Source organism: Thunnus thynnus, chromosome 8 (assembly GCF_963924715.1).
Source record: "Thunnus thynnus chromosome 8, fThuThy2.1, whole genome shotgun sequence".
NCBI classification, from domain to species: domain Eukaryota; kingdom Metazoa; phylum Chordata; class Actinopteri; order Scombriformes; family Scombridae; genus Thunnus; species Thunnus thynnus.
In genome coordinates this window covers 25776775-25789994 of record NC_089524.1, presented here as the reverse complement: position 1 = coordinate 25789994, position 13220 = coordinate 25776775, and the positions used below count along the sequence as shown (strand labels likewise).

Sequence of the window (13220 nt, the reverse complement as noted above, 5' to 3'; positions counted from 1 at the left end):
TGTTAAAGGACAATTAATAATGAATAAGATGCTCTTTCAGACTCTTTCAACATACATTTGTACAAAAAAAGCAAAAATCTAGGCTTTGTATGAAGTTTCTGTTTATATTTTCTAGTGTAACATCATTTAGAAATGTGTTTTCCATATGCATGATACAATACAATATTTCAGATCAGCTTGTTCATTAGGATGTTATTTATAAATGAATTAAAAATGGCCTATTTTTCATCTTTATCCTCTCTCATCTCTCTCTCTCTCTCACCTATCATCCAAATTATTCTCCTATATGCCTTCTCTCCTCTGCTAACTGCCCCATCTGTCTCTCTCTCCCTCTAATTGTTCCTGTCCTTGCAAATGAGACATTCACCCCGATCCCCTTCTCATCCATATGGCTAACCTCCTCACTTCCCCCTGCACTGATCATCGTTGCCCCTACAAATTATAACGGCCCTATTTTTTATCTATCTTCTTCCACCCTTCTCCTCTGGCAAATTGCAACAAACTATACATGCATGCACATACACACAGGCACAGTTATGCTGTGATGTACAATACATGCATATTTAAAAGCGGAAGTTTAGAATATGCATGAAGTTAGAGAACTATTTATGGACCGACAACTGTGTTGGCTATTGATGTTCAGTGGTTTTTGTGGGTCATGGAACTTAATGTGGCTCTAAGCAATCATGTTACATTATTTCTGGGTGTTGAAGTCTTCCAAAGTCAGTCATTTTGTGCGACTAACATGCAAAGATGCAGTAAATTAAAAGAGCAAGAAATTTTTTTAATTTAAGACACACTGACAAAGAGAAAAGAGAAGAGAGAGACTTTCTTTACCTTGAGCTTCATCATCGAGTCCTGGCACAGTTTGTCTCCACGGGCTGCGGTGACCTCATCCAGGCCGATGAGCTTGGCCTTGTAGCGGACGCCATCGCCCTTAAAACGCCTGATGAGAGCCGCCTCGCTGCGATCCTGCCCTGCAGACACACATACACACAAACGCTGCAGTTCACAGTACATCTTCCAGTCAAGGACCTCCATCTACCTCAGACCAGTGCTATTACCTTGGGATCATCAATCACATAGACCACAAAAGACTTCAACACTAATCTAACAAAAAAACAACCACAGCACAGGTCAAAGCTACTGATGTTAGCAACATCTTGGAATGTGACTAAATCAGATCGAAGGTATGCATGCATTGAACTGTGGTATCATATGAATGGCACTGGTCGATATACTCAGATGCATGAATCAATGTAGTTCAGAGGGATTAGAGTTGAAACTGTGACTGCTCTCCTCTTCGGCCATTTCTCTCGCAAAATAATGGCGTGACATTTTGCTCTTATCTCCCCTGTCTCCCGCACTCCTCCCTCCCTACTCACCCTCTATTGTGTGTGAGATTGTCAGCATTGTGTGCATGCATTGGTGAGTGTCGGCGTAGTCGTCGCGTGTTGACCTTGCTCTTGTCCAGGAAGTCTCTATGTTATCTCTTGAAGTGACTACTGCGCTCCTCTTCACACACAATACGGAGCAGAAAGAGAGAGAATGGCCACTAATAAGGCTAAACTTACGTCCTCTTTGTGTTGTACTCTCTCCATCTTTCTCCAATTCAGCTTCTCTACCCCTGACCTGCAGTGCGCAAACATTTCATCATAAAATATTGCATAGGGGACACACTCCTGCATCAGTGTGTGTCTCTGCATTGTGTTTCTCAGCGTGTATATGTGAGTGAAAGACTGCAAGAGCGATAGTGAGAGGGAGAGGCATAATGATAATGCAGCATATTCAGATAATATATTGAGGCATTAGTTCTGTACTCTATAACAGCGTGACTCTTGGAAGGTCATAGCCGGAGTGATGGAGAGGTCCCACTCCTCCTCTCCTCGTTCTTTCACACTCCCTCCATTCACACAGAGTCCCAACAGCATTGCAGTATACTAGAAATGAGCCCTTTAACCACAGGCGAGAGCATCATGTTATATGGCACTTTTGAATCATCTTTGTCCAACACTAATCTCCCACCTCCCCCGGCTTTGTGTGCTGGCTCGTATGCACACAAACACACACAAGCATGCCCATTTTTAAATGCTTCATTTGCATCACCTGAATTGAATCATATTTACACAGGATTTTAGAGGTTGGACAATGTTTAAGGATGGTTAAAGCTACAAAAGGCCTCATTAACAGAGAATAAAGAGGATTCTCTTGGCGGGATGGTGGGTTAGCCCTTGTGGTAATAGCCCTGAAATGTAAAAACTTCAAAAAGCAAGTCTTAAAAGTCCAAGGCTGCTAGAGACCATATTTGTGAAAATTCATTTGTCTGAGAATCCTTGTCCCATGTGAGGGGAAAAATGGGAACACTGTCTCAAAGAGAAAAACACTTCACTCTGTTTCCCATTGATAAAAAATAACACCCACCCACCCACACACACACACACATACACACACACACACACACACACACTCCAATATGGTGTGAATGAGCTCATCCCTCTGAATCATTGAACAGACAAACACTCAGTCACAGTCCTACTTGGAGTAAATCATGATTGTCTGCCTCAAAGTCTTTGGAGACAAAAGTGCTGCAGAACATCTGTCCTTATTTTGGAGAGAGTGAGACAGAACAGCGGCGCCGCTCTCTATTGTGTCACGTCTCAGTTGGGCTGAGATTAGAGTAAGTGATTAAATCACCGGAGGATTGTTCTGTTCAACATGGAGACGTTTGAAGACATTTAAATATTGCCTTCATTAAACTTGAAACAGTCCCGTGAAATGTGCATACGGGCGAGTACACACATAAACAAGTGAGTTAAGAGCAACAATCAACAGTTATGATGACACCCGCCACCCCACCTGCTTCCCCCTGCGTCAATACATTAAACATGAAGCTGCTGTGAGTAAAAAACCTACTCGTATTTCTTTCACATCTGAGCATGAGCTGTCAGGAGACACAACTGCTTTAAATCTCTTTAACTGCTTGTGAGAAACAAACCAGGAAATCTTGATTTGATTTGCTGGATGAAGTTAAATTTGACAAGGGGTGTTTCTTACAGCTAACAACCAATGTTGGGCGATGTTGCAGCCAAAAAACACACTTGTGAATTGAAAATCATCCGATTCAAAAAAAAAAGGGGGTGAAATGAGATGCTTTAAATTGTACAAATGAAACAGCTATGCTCCTTTAATTATGGAAAACTGAAAAGGGTTTTGAATATTATAGTACTTAGTATAGTAATAGTTATATCTCTTTCACTTAAATGATGTAATTTGATCTGAATTTTTATGCACTAGTGTGAAGATTCATGTCTTCATTATAAATCATCTGTGCTGCACAGGACTTGTATGAGTTTTAAATAACACTGTTTGTGTCCAGCTGCTTTTGTTTCTCTGGAACAGCAGTTTTCATTTGAGTTTGACATTTGAGACCTGCTCCCTCCATCTGCATCCATCACCATTACTGCTACTATACTTAGCACACAGAGAGAGAGAGAGAAACAGAGAGAGAGAGAAGTCGAGAAAGGCCAAGAGGGAAAGAAGGAGAAGTTTATATTATTACCTTTTGGAAGCAAATTCCATGAAAGACCTCCCTGTGAGTGTGTGTGCATGCGTGTGTCAGCAGGGGAAGCATTCAGTCTGCTGTAATTAAATGTCCACTATTGCTGTAACTCTGCTGAGCTTCAAGGCAACTAATGAAAGAATCTTCCATTTCATCTGTCATGGCTGCTCCATACACACGTGTGCACACACATACATATCAGATCATGGTTACTTTTGGGGACATTACATAGACTTACATTTATTTCCTGGAGACTTACCCTAACCATCATCACTACTTGCCTAACCTTAATTACTGACCCAAAAATATGCTTTTTCCCAACTGGGTACGCAGTTTTTGTCCCCAATTAACTGGTCTTAAGTCTGAAATTTGTTCCCTAAAGTAGCCTGTGACAGACCACACACACAAGCTTCACGTCTTTCTCTCTCACACACAGAAACACAACCATGTACAAACTCACGTTCACACACATCTTACCTACCACACCATAACACTAATGAAAGAATCTTCAAGTGCATCAGTCATGGCTGCTCCACAGGTGAACACACACACACACACACACACACACACACACTCTCTTTCACACCAAGCAGCAGCCTTCAGGGCTGAAAAATGAAGCCAAAGCAAAGTGCCAAAAACTACAGTTCCTTGAATGGCCAGTTGAGGCTGACTCCAAAGCGAGTAAATTCCCAAAGAGCCCTAATGTTAAAATGCCCAACTTCACAGCAGAAATACAAGGCTGTAAACATGTTTACAGCCTGATACAAAGAATGGTTTTGGACTTTATAGTTAAATTCTGCGTTCATGACAATTGCATGGGGGGTGAATTTTTATATAACTCTCCCATTTAAATTTTATTAAGGTTTAAATTCATGTACAGATAAGGGTGTGGCCACTTTGAGTGACATGACAGGCAAGTCGCTACCACGGTGACAACATTGGTTTGGTAATGTAATGATGGCATAACCCCAGATTTACAGAGTGTAGGTGTAGCCGTAACCATCGCTAATTCAGTATGTTTTCAGTTCATGAAAATTAATCGTAACATTTTGGTCGCCTAAAAAAGTCTTGCTCAGTGTTTGGTTGTACTAAAAGACCCTGTGAGGAGTCAGATGTTCAGGTTTTTCCAGTAAGTTCATTTTGTTTAATGGTTTTAAGCCTGTTTTTTGCAAATGAAAATTAGCATTAGCATTATCACAGTTAACCATAGTAAAGTAATAGTGCACAGTGCTAACCAAGCTAGCAGCTAGCATTAGGGTCAGCTCCACCCTCTCGTCAAAATATGGTCACCTCTGGCCCCAAAAATCCAAGATGGCAGCGGTCAAAATGCAAACTCAAGGCTTCAAAATGGGAGTTCACAAAGCAATGGGTGACATCACGGTAACTACTTTAATTAATTTTTACAGTCTATGTTTTACACGTTCACACATACATACTTTCTCACACCTGCACAATCTTGCATTACAATGCACACCAGTGTCGTAATATCTTGAGTTCAGCTTTTTAAGCTACAGTAAAGCAGTTGTACAGGATTGTGTGTGTGTGTGTGTGTGTGTGTATGTGTATGAACTTGGTATGCAGGTTTGGTTTGACTGAAGCAACAAGCAGAGAGGGAGGGAAGGACATAAAGCGGAGAGCAAAGGATGGAAGGAGGAACAGAACGTGATGGATGGATGAATGAGCGAGGCCTCCATTGGATAAATGTCACTCAGGATTAGAGCGTTATGACAGGCAGAACCCCCCTGACTCTCTCTCTCACTCACTCACTCACTCACACACACACACACACACACACACACACACACACACACACACACACACACACACACACACACACACACAGGTGATAGATGGCAGGTGACTGCTGGTACAGTACGTCTAGTCCCTCAGGGGAGCCCCTAGCATCGCCCCTGGCAACTGTAACCTTCTGCCTCCCGTGTACCCATCACTCTGCTCCAACTGGTTCCCCTCCTCTCTTCCACACAACCCCCACTGTCTCTGCATGATCATTCCCCTTTGGTTGAGTTACATTTAGATTACATACATAGTGACATTTGATTTCTTTTTCTCCTTCCCTTTTTTCTGCTCTCTTGCAAAACTGCCAGACATTGCACTCAAAGGAAAATAACAGTTTATTACAGCTTGCGTCTTATTTTGCCCTGTCAATGACGGGGCAAACAGCAAAAGCATTCACATGATCAAAGAGGTTGTAAACAAGCCAAAAATTTAGCCTGATGATCTAATCCACTTTATTTGCAGATAAACTCAAAATTTAGGGCACACAAACTACCTTTAATAATCTCTCATTGCATAGAGAAACTGTTGGCTAACAACTGTGGTATACGAATAACAGTATGTCAAAGTAGAATCAGGAGGTTGGTCTGTTAACTGTGATTGTGTTTTTAATGGATGTGGGTAATAATTTTGCCATTTGTCTTGCCTTTCTCTTTCAAATGAGTTTGAATAACCTGTGGTTTTGTTTAAAACCTGTCTAATTGTCTCAATACTGATAGAATTGTGGCCCAAACTGTGAAAATAAGACTAAGAGTCTGCAACCATGCTGGCGGCTCTATGAGGCTGAACGTAGGGACAGTGGTGCTTTGAGCTAAATGCTTATATGCCTGACAAATAATGATGCTAGCATGTAGATGATCAGCAGGTATGACAGTTAACAATACACATACTGAAATATGCTGAAAGCTGAGTGAGCATTTAAAGTTAAATGATGGTTTGACTTGTCAGTAAGCCCTATAGTGAATCTCCGGCTCTGCTGCTTTCATATATGAACTGAGCCCTCTGAGAGGTGACATGATGAATTTAAATCCTACTCTCGCCCAAACAAAGAGCAGATACTCAGCGGCCTCATATCTACATTGTATCTGTTTTAGCTACTCTCAATTGGCTGGCTGCACTGGCTTGATAGGCAGTTTTATCTGAATGCTATGGCCCACTCAGTAGTCCAGTCACCCTCCCTGCTTGTCTTTCTCCACTAGTGTTACAAATGGTCTCTGATTATATCAGAAACTATCTGATCTTATGCACCAACCATTTGTGATCACCATCTTACACAGTGCAGCGTGTTAGCATGCTAACATTTGCCAATCAGCACTAAACACAAAGTACAGTTTAGGATGATGGGATTGTCATTCATTTTGCAGATATTTGGTTATAGACCAAAGTGTTAGAGAAAAAAGAAATTTTGACTTGATGATGGCACTAAAGGAAAGGTCAAGACATCTAAGTCATTACAATTCATGCACAAAATTTCAGACTGCCATTGCCATTTCTAGTACTATGCTGCTTGCTCAGATACCAATATGTTGCTGTGAGTTGCTGTTTCATTTACATATGTGTCATATTCACACAGTTACAGTATAACAGAGGAGATATTTCCTGCTTCTAGACTGATTCTATGTATCCTGAGGTGTTTCAAATGCATGCTGATCATCAGGCTATAGACTGAAGCCAAGTGTATGGCCAATAATGCTTAACAGTCCAGTTAACTTCATTAGACATTAGAGACTTAGGTCATTGGTTTAACAAATCTGTACTTGTGGCTGATCCTGATTTGTAACAGTAAGTTGTGACATCACGTCACATCATATTCTTCAGAAATTTTGTTAGTGGCACAAAAACCAATGGTACTATCAATAGCCATGAATCTCTGCACTTGTCTGTTTATTTTCAGCAGGCCTGCATTGTTTGCAGCGGCTGGTAAAGCGTATAGCTTGTTTCACTGTGTTCCAGATGAAGAAGCACCCAGAGGCTCTTAACTGCAGCTGGGATGTTTCCCAGCAAACACTCAACAGCACATGAGGGAACCCGGCAGTTACTCTCCAATTAATCCTGCTTCTAAATCCTGCTGCCGAACGTGTGTGTGTATGAATGTGTGTGGGGTATTTTTGCTTTCTTTACCTATCAGAGACTTGTTCAGATGAAGCACTTACTCGTACTCAGTCTTACACAGACTCTTTTAAACCAACAAACAGCATGTGCCAAGAAAACAACAAGTTTCCCCTTCAGCTCCAGGCTTAATTCTGGCAGATTGATTTGGCACACAAAAGCTCACACTTGACTAAGTATACGCATATGCAAACGTTACAAAAACACTGCCATAGTTGCTGAAGTGAAACGTCGACTGTAGAATAAGATGATGAAGCACTGTTGCCACTCATCAAATAAACCAATACTGTGCGTTTGCTGATGTGCATTTTTTTCCGTCTTATTTGCAACATGACATGCTGTTGTGTTTACCAAATGAAGATGCTTCTTTTGAGCTTTAGTAGTTTGTTAAAATATGTGATATTTATACAAAAATGGGTTTATATCAGACTCCTCTTCTGACTGTAGGATTTGATATTATTTTTCTGTCTAGCCATTATGTGTCATTTGGTATCCAATTAGAATAAAGCTGTGGCTCATCTTCAGAGACAGAAAGCTTTATAGTGGAACAAGTATTGGACAATCTCAAAGAGGTACAGAGGTATAATTGCTATCATCTAACCTTTTTTCCTCTCATCCTGACATTCCTTCTCTCTCCATTTTCTATTTTGTCCTCCCTTTTCCCCAGCTCCGTCTCCCTCCTCTCGACCTGCTGGTCTGACCTGGATGACAGGGGGCACAGCCAGAGACCAGAGCTGTCTGTGCATGAAAGTGTGTGCGCACGCATGTGTGTCCTGAGGCATCCAGCTATTCTCTCGGGCAGAAAACAGAACAAATTAGAGCTGAAAAATACATCAGGGACAGACGCAACACCCTGCCCATTACTGTTCCACACACACGCACACACACACACACACACACCCTGTGTCAAGGTCACTTTGGAAAAACAGAAAAACTTTTGTCTTGTGTATGATGAGAGTTGAGGAAGACACCTCTAAGGAAACTCTTTATTTACTAAAATGATTCTTATAGCTTTAGACAGTGTAGGCATTTTAATGTACGTTCTTAAAGTCTGGTAGGTAGATTGTATAGAAACCAAACATGACATTTGTTTGCAATTTGTAAATTAAAACATGTGAGTATAGTCTACATACATACACATTTTTATCATTAAATTCAAAGTATGTGACGATATTCTTGACAGACAAATTCATTCTGTGTTTACATAGCTTGTATCAGCTATTTTCACTTCCTAACCTTATAGGGCTTTCATCATGTTATGTCACACTGCACCAATCTGCCATATTTGTTGGTAGCTACTACTTCTGCTCTGCACTTTTGGTCACATTGTTTTATGATATGACTTTGTAGCTGGGTGGCTAAAACTACTTTGACTTTTCTGGCTTGTACCTTCACCCAGTACAGCTGAACAAGTTGGTTAGTTTAATGTAATGGCTAAACTAGTTAAAATGAAGTGGCCAGCAGTTCTCTGTCACAGCTTCAGAGATGCAGAGCGAAGTAAACCCTTCTCTGTACTTCCAACATAACTCTCTTAAAAGCTGAATTAAATCTCGTTAAATCTAATTCATGTATTCCTAGTAAATGTCCAGTAAGACTAATTTTACTTCCTGTTTTCTAAATCTATAACATTAATTGTTAAGAGGAAAAAAAGGTCCACTACCGACCTTCAAGGATCTTACCAACCAAATTTTGAAAAAGGAAATGTTCACAGAACAAGTCTTGAAATGTTTGAGAAGAAGCGAGAAAACACAAAGTTCATCGATGTGCTCCATCTTCCGATTATTGACAGTCTGTTCTTGTGATTTCAGAGTGATCATTTGTTACAGTACTTTTGCAGAACCTTGCAGTGTCATTTAGATATTTAACCAGATAAATATTTAAGATTAAATATTTTTTAATCTTAAATATGATTAAAAAATGTTCAGTGGTAGAATGCTTCTATTATCTGTGCAAATATAATGACATTTATTAAAGGCCGGTGCATAGAAATGATTGTCCTGAATAGAAAATCCTTGTGTAAAGCCAATATCAATGCCTAAAAATATTGTTATTTTCTAACTATTTCTCCCAGCTCTGACACACAAATTTGGCTGTATTGAGCTGCAGAGGAGCCATCATCTTACATACACTTGCCATGGGCCTGAATGGGTTTGTTATTTTTATTGCATTGATCTTTGAATCCAGCCAAAAACCCAAAAAAGGTTTTTGTGAGTGTGCCTAAAACTATCTTGGCTAGAGTTTATTTTTATGCAGTGAAGTGGAGTTTTAGGAAATTCTTGAGGCTTTTAATACAGTACAGAGTGAAACAGCACAACTCTCTGCTCTGTGCCTGCATACTTGTCGACATGGTTGTGTTTGCGGTGGCAAAGTTGTTTTCAGAGAGGTTGTGATGTAGGTTTTGTTTATTATTTTCACCAGAACAAGATGTACTGTGTAATCTCCAAAAAGCACTCAGCTGATGCTTGCAAAATGAAACAGCGTTTGCTGTGTGTACAACACCTCCTTGATTAAGACTTAACTTTGATGCTGTGGATGGCAGTGGTCATCTGAGGTCTGCTATTTATTTGAGGAAATGAGTTTCATCTAACACACACAACAGAACACAACATGTTCTATAGTGGAATAAGGTGATACCTTTAATTTCAGCTCATCCTTTTCTATGTTCCCTCCATTTAATGAGAAGCCAACAATAGCTCTGCTAGCATGTGGCTATTCTCAATCCTGTTGACTTTCTCTCTCTCCTCATCTCCTAAATCGAGCATCCCTTCCTCTATCTAGGACTCTTGGTGGTAAAGCTCATTTCTCGCCCTGGCTTTAATTACAAGGTAATTGGTCTCACTAACGAAGGGGAATATGGCCTCCGAGTGTGCGTGTAACTGTGTCTATGTGCATATGTGTGTGTGTGCATCTGTTTTGTTTGTGTGCGCAGCTGTATGTTTTCTCAGCTCTGACAGGGCATCAGAGAGTGGTCTGTGTAAACAAGCCGCTAGCATGCTGTCATGCAACGCTGAAGCAGTTCCCCCCATGGACTGCACTGTCGGTCGCCCCTGTGCCGCCGCCCACCACACACACACACACACACACACACACACACACACACACACACACACACACACACACACACACACAAAACAACAAGTATTTCTGAGCCCTGCCCTGTGAGTTTCCTCCAAGTACTTCCTGTCATCAAAGGAAGTGGAAAAAGTGCCTCATGTTTTGTCCTTGTCATTCTTCTCCTAGTCCCTCATCTGAATACACACACACACACACACACACACTATTTTCTCTATTCAAACACTAAGACACATCTGAGTGAAAAGTGTCAAAACCATTTGTTTCCTAAATCCGACTGTCTGTGAGAACAGGAGGTGCGCTTGTCCGTGTGTGTGTGTGTGTGTGTGTGTGTGTGTTTATGTACATACGTGGGTGTGTGCGAGACTGTCTAACACTAGAAGCCCTTCTTTCAAAGCATTAGGAAACACAGGTAACTCCTCAAAACACAGCAGTCCTCCTTTCATGCCAAGGCGAGTGTGCCAGAACAAAGTCTTCTCTCATGTCTGTCATCTCTGCCAAAATATGGAACCACTTGAAGTTGTTGTCCTTCCCCTCTCTATCTCCCTCTGTCTCGTCTTGTGTAATGAACCCTCTCCCTTCATTCACTCAGCCGGGGTCTTGGAAAAGGGATGGAGAAAAGGAGGGTTGCAGAGCATCATACAGCATGAAAAGGAAAAGGAAGCCCGGCATCTGCCAGAGTGTCTCTCTATGTCTCTAATTCTTATTTCCTCACAGTGTACTCCACTTACACATCCTTAGAGTAAAACTAAAATTAAATGAAATTCATAAATTACAAGCCCTGTATTTGATTTGGGAAAAAAATCAAACAAAGAGTGATTTTTTTTAAATCTTATCATGGCACCCCCTGTCAATACAATACAATCTCACAGTAGCTCACAGTGACACTAGCTAACAGACAAAAAGAGCTACAGACCTTGAACTGCAACCCACATTAGCTTATTACTGTCTTATCTACAAACATGGGTACATACTGTATCTTGTGTTGTACCATGGCTTGTTAAATGAACTTCCTAACATACATCAGCGGAAGGAAAAGTGCACTTCTAGCATCATTTTACAAGCTAATGAGCTCAACATCTCTAGCACTTTGATCAGCCTAAACCATCAGTCATCGGTCAGTTTAGATGCTAAATGGCATCATCTTCATTCTTCAATAGCACCACTAAAAAAATGCTGTCGGTCCATAGATTGGTAGTTATGAGCAGATTAAACTACCAACATACCTGCCCACCCAGAGGTTTTGAGGCTAAAAAAGCATTTCTGATGCTCCAAGGACTCATTTGCTTCCTTTCCATATCAACATACTGTGGTTATTAATAATAAATAATTTTAAAAAATGCTTCTCTCTTAAGAGATGGCTTTTGTGATTTCATTTGGATTTAAAATCACCTTCAGTAATGACAAAAAATGGGTTGATGCAATATACTCTGCCTGACAAGACATACTGTAAAAATTAATAATACTGATTTTGCAATAATAATAGGTTCTAAACAGCCAGCTCTGTTTGTGTGTTGTGAGAAAACTGAAATGGAAAGCAGAAGCCTGTCAACATCTAACAAATAAGAAATGTCCCTTTCAATGTTCAGTCCTTCAACCAGCACAGCAGGGTGAGAGTATCGGCCTCTATTAGAGCCTGTGTGTGACATTGGGATGTTTTCCTTTTGTGCAAATTATGAGCAGGGAGCAAACTGTTGCTATGGAGACTGTAGTTAGTGATGCGGTGGGCCACACCAACTAGTGTGGAGAAGAGGACTAAGCTGAACATACTGAGAGGATCACAGAGTACACAAGCTATCACAGCCACTCACTCACTAACACACACACACACACACACACACACACACACAGGCCAAGACTCAGGAAGGCAAATAAAAGGCTTTCACTGATATATATTTTTCTCTCTGAGTCAGGCATTTTGAATACTAATTCGGTGTGGTCACATTTGAAAGCTTGGATGAAGTTTTTTGAACACTCAGGAAAAGAGGCAGAGGAGTATGTCATTCAGGCTGCTACAGGGAGAGAGGGATGTGGGTTTGCTGAGTGGAATGAGACGCCTGCCTGGGAATAGCGGTGATCACATCTCACCACCCTTACCTGCCATCCCGAGTTGTTATAGTGCTGAAAAAATGGTGGACAGATAAATATATGAGTACAATGAGAGCCCAGACTGGTGAAAGGGTAGACATCAGGATGGACAGATCACTAATTTTCCAGAAATAAACTGATGGGGGAGAAGGACAGCAAATAGCAGGAGAGGACAGAGAAGAGGCTGTTACCTCTAAATATAGTCTTAGTGCTGGAAAAGCCACGTTTGTAAAGTGTGTGTCACTATCTGCTAGTGAGTGTCATTTTTGTCTTCTATCCCTGTGTACCCACTATTGGCCTCCACTGACAACCACAACAGCAGACAGCCAATTCAATTCAATCTCTGTCTGATTGGAGGGAACAGATCTGATTACCTCTCATAGAAGGCACACACACACACACACACACAAACACACACACCTCAAAATACCGTTGTTTGTGCTCTAAGATTCCCCAGGGAACGATATCAGAGTAAATGGCTGCGGTGATTGTGCCAGATAGACTGGATGTGTGCATAATATCCACACGAAGAAGATAATGTGTTTGCTAATCACACACCGGAGACAAGCAAACACACACCCACACACATCCACACGCT

General features: G+C 41.0%; 1 protein-coding gene across 8 annotated transcripts in view; it reads right to left on the bottom strand.

Moving 5' to 3' along the window:
• dab1a (DAB adaptor protein 1a) overlaps positions 1-13220 on the bottom strand; it is a 239738-nt gene that overhangs the window by 29438 nt on the left and 197080 nt on the right. For all 8 annotated transcript variants that reach the window (XM_067597497.1, XM_067597494.1, XM_067597493.1 and 5 more), the window contains one exon: positions 838-977. In XM_067597497.1, the coding sequence (XP_067453598.1) occupies positions 838-977 (140 nt within the window). The remainder of the gene's footprint in view (positions 1-837; positions 978-13220) is intronic.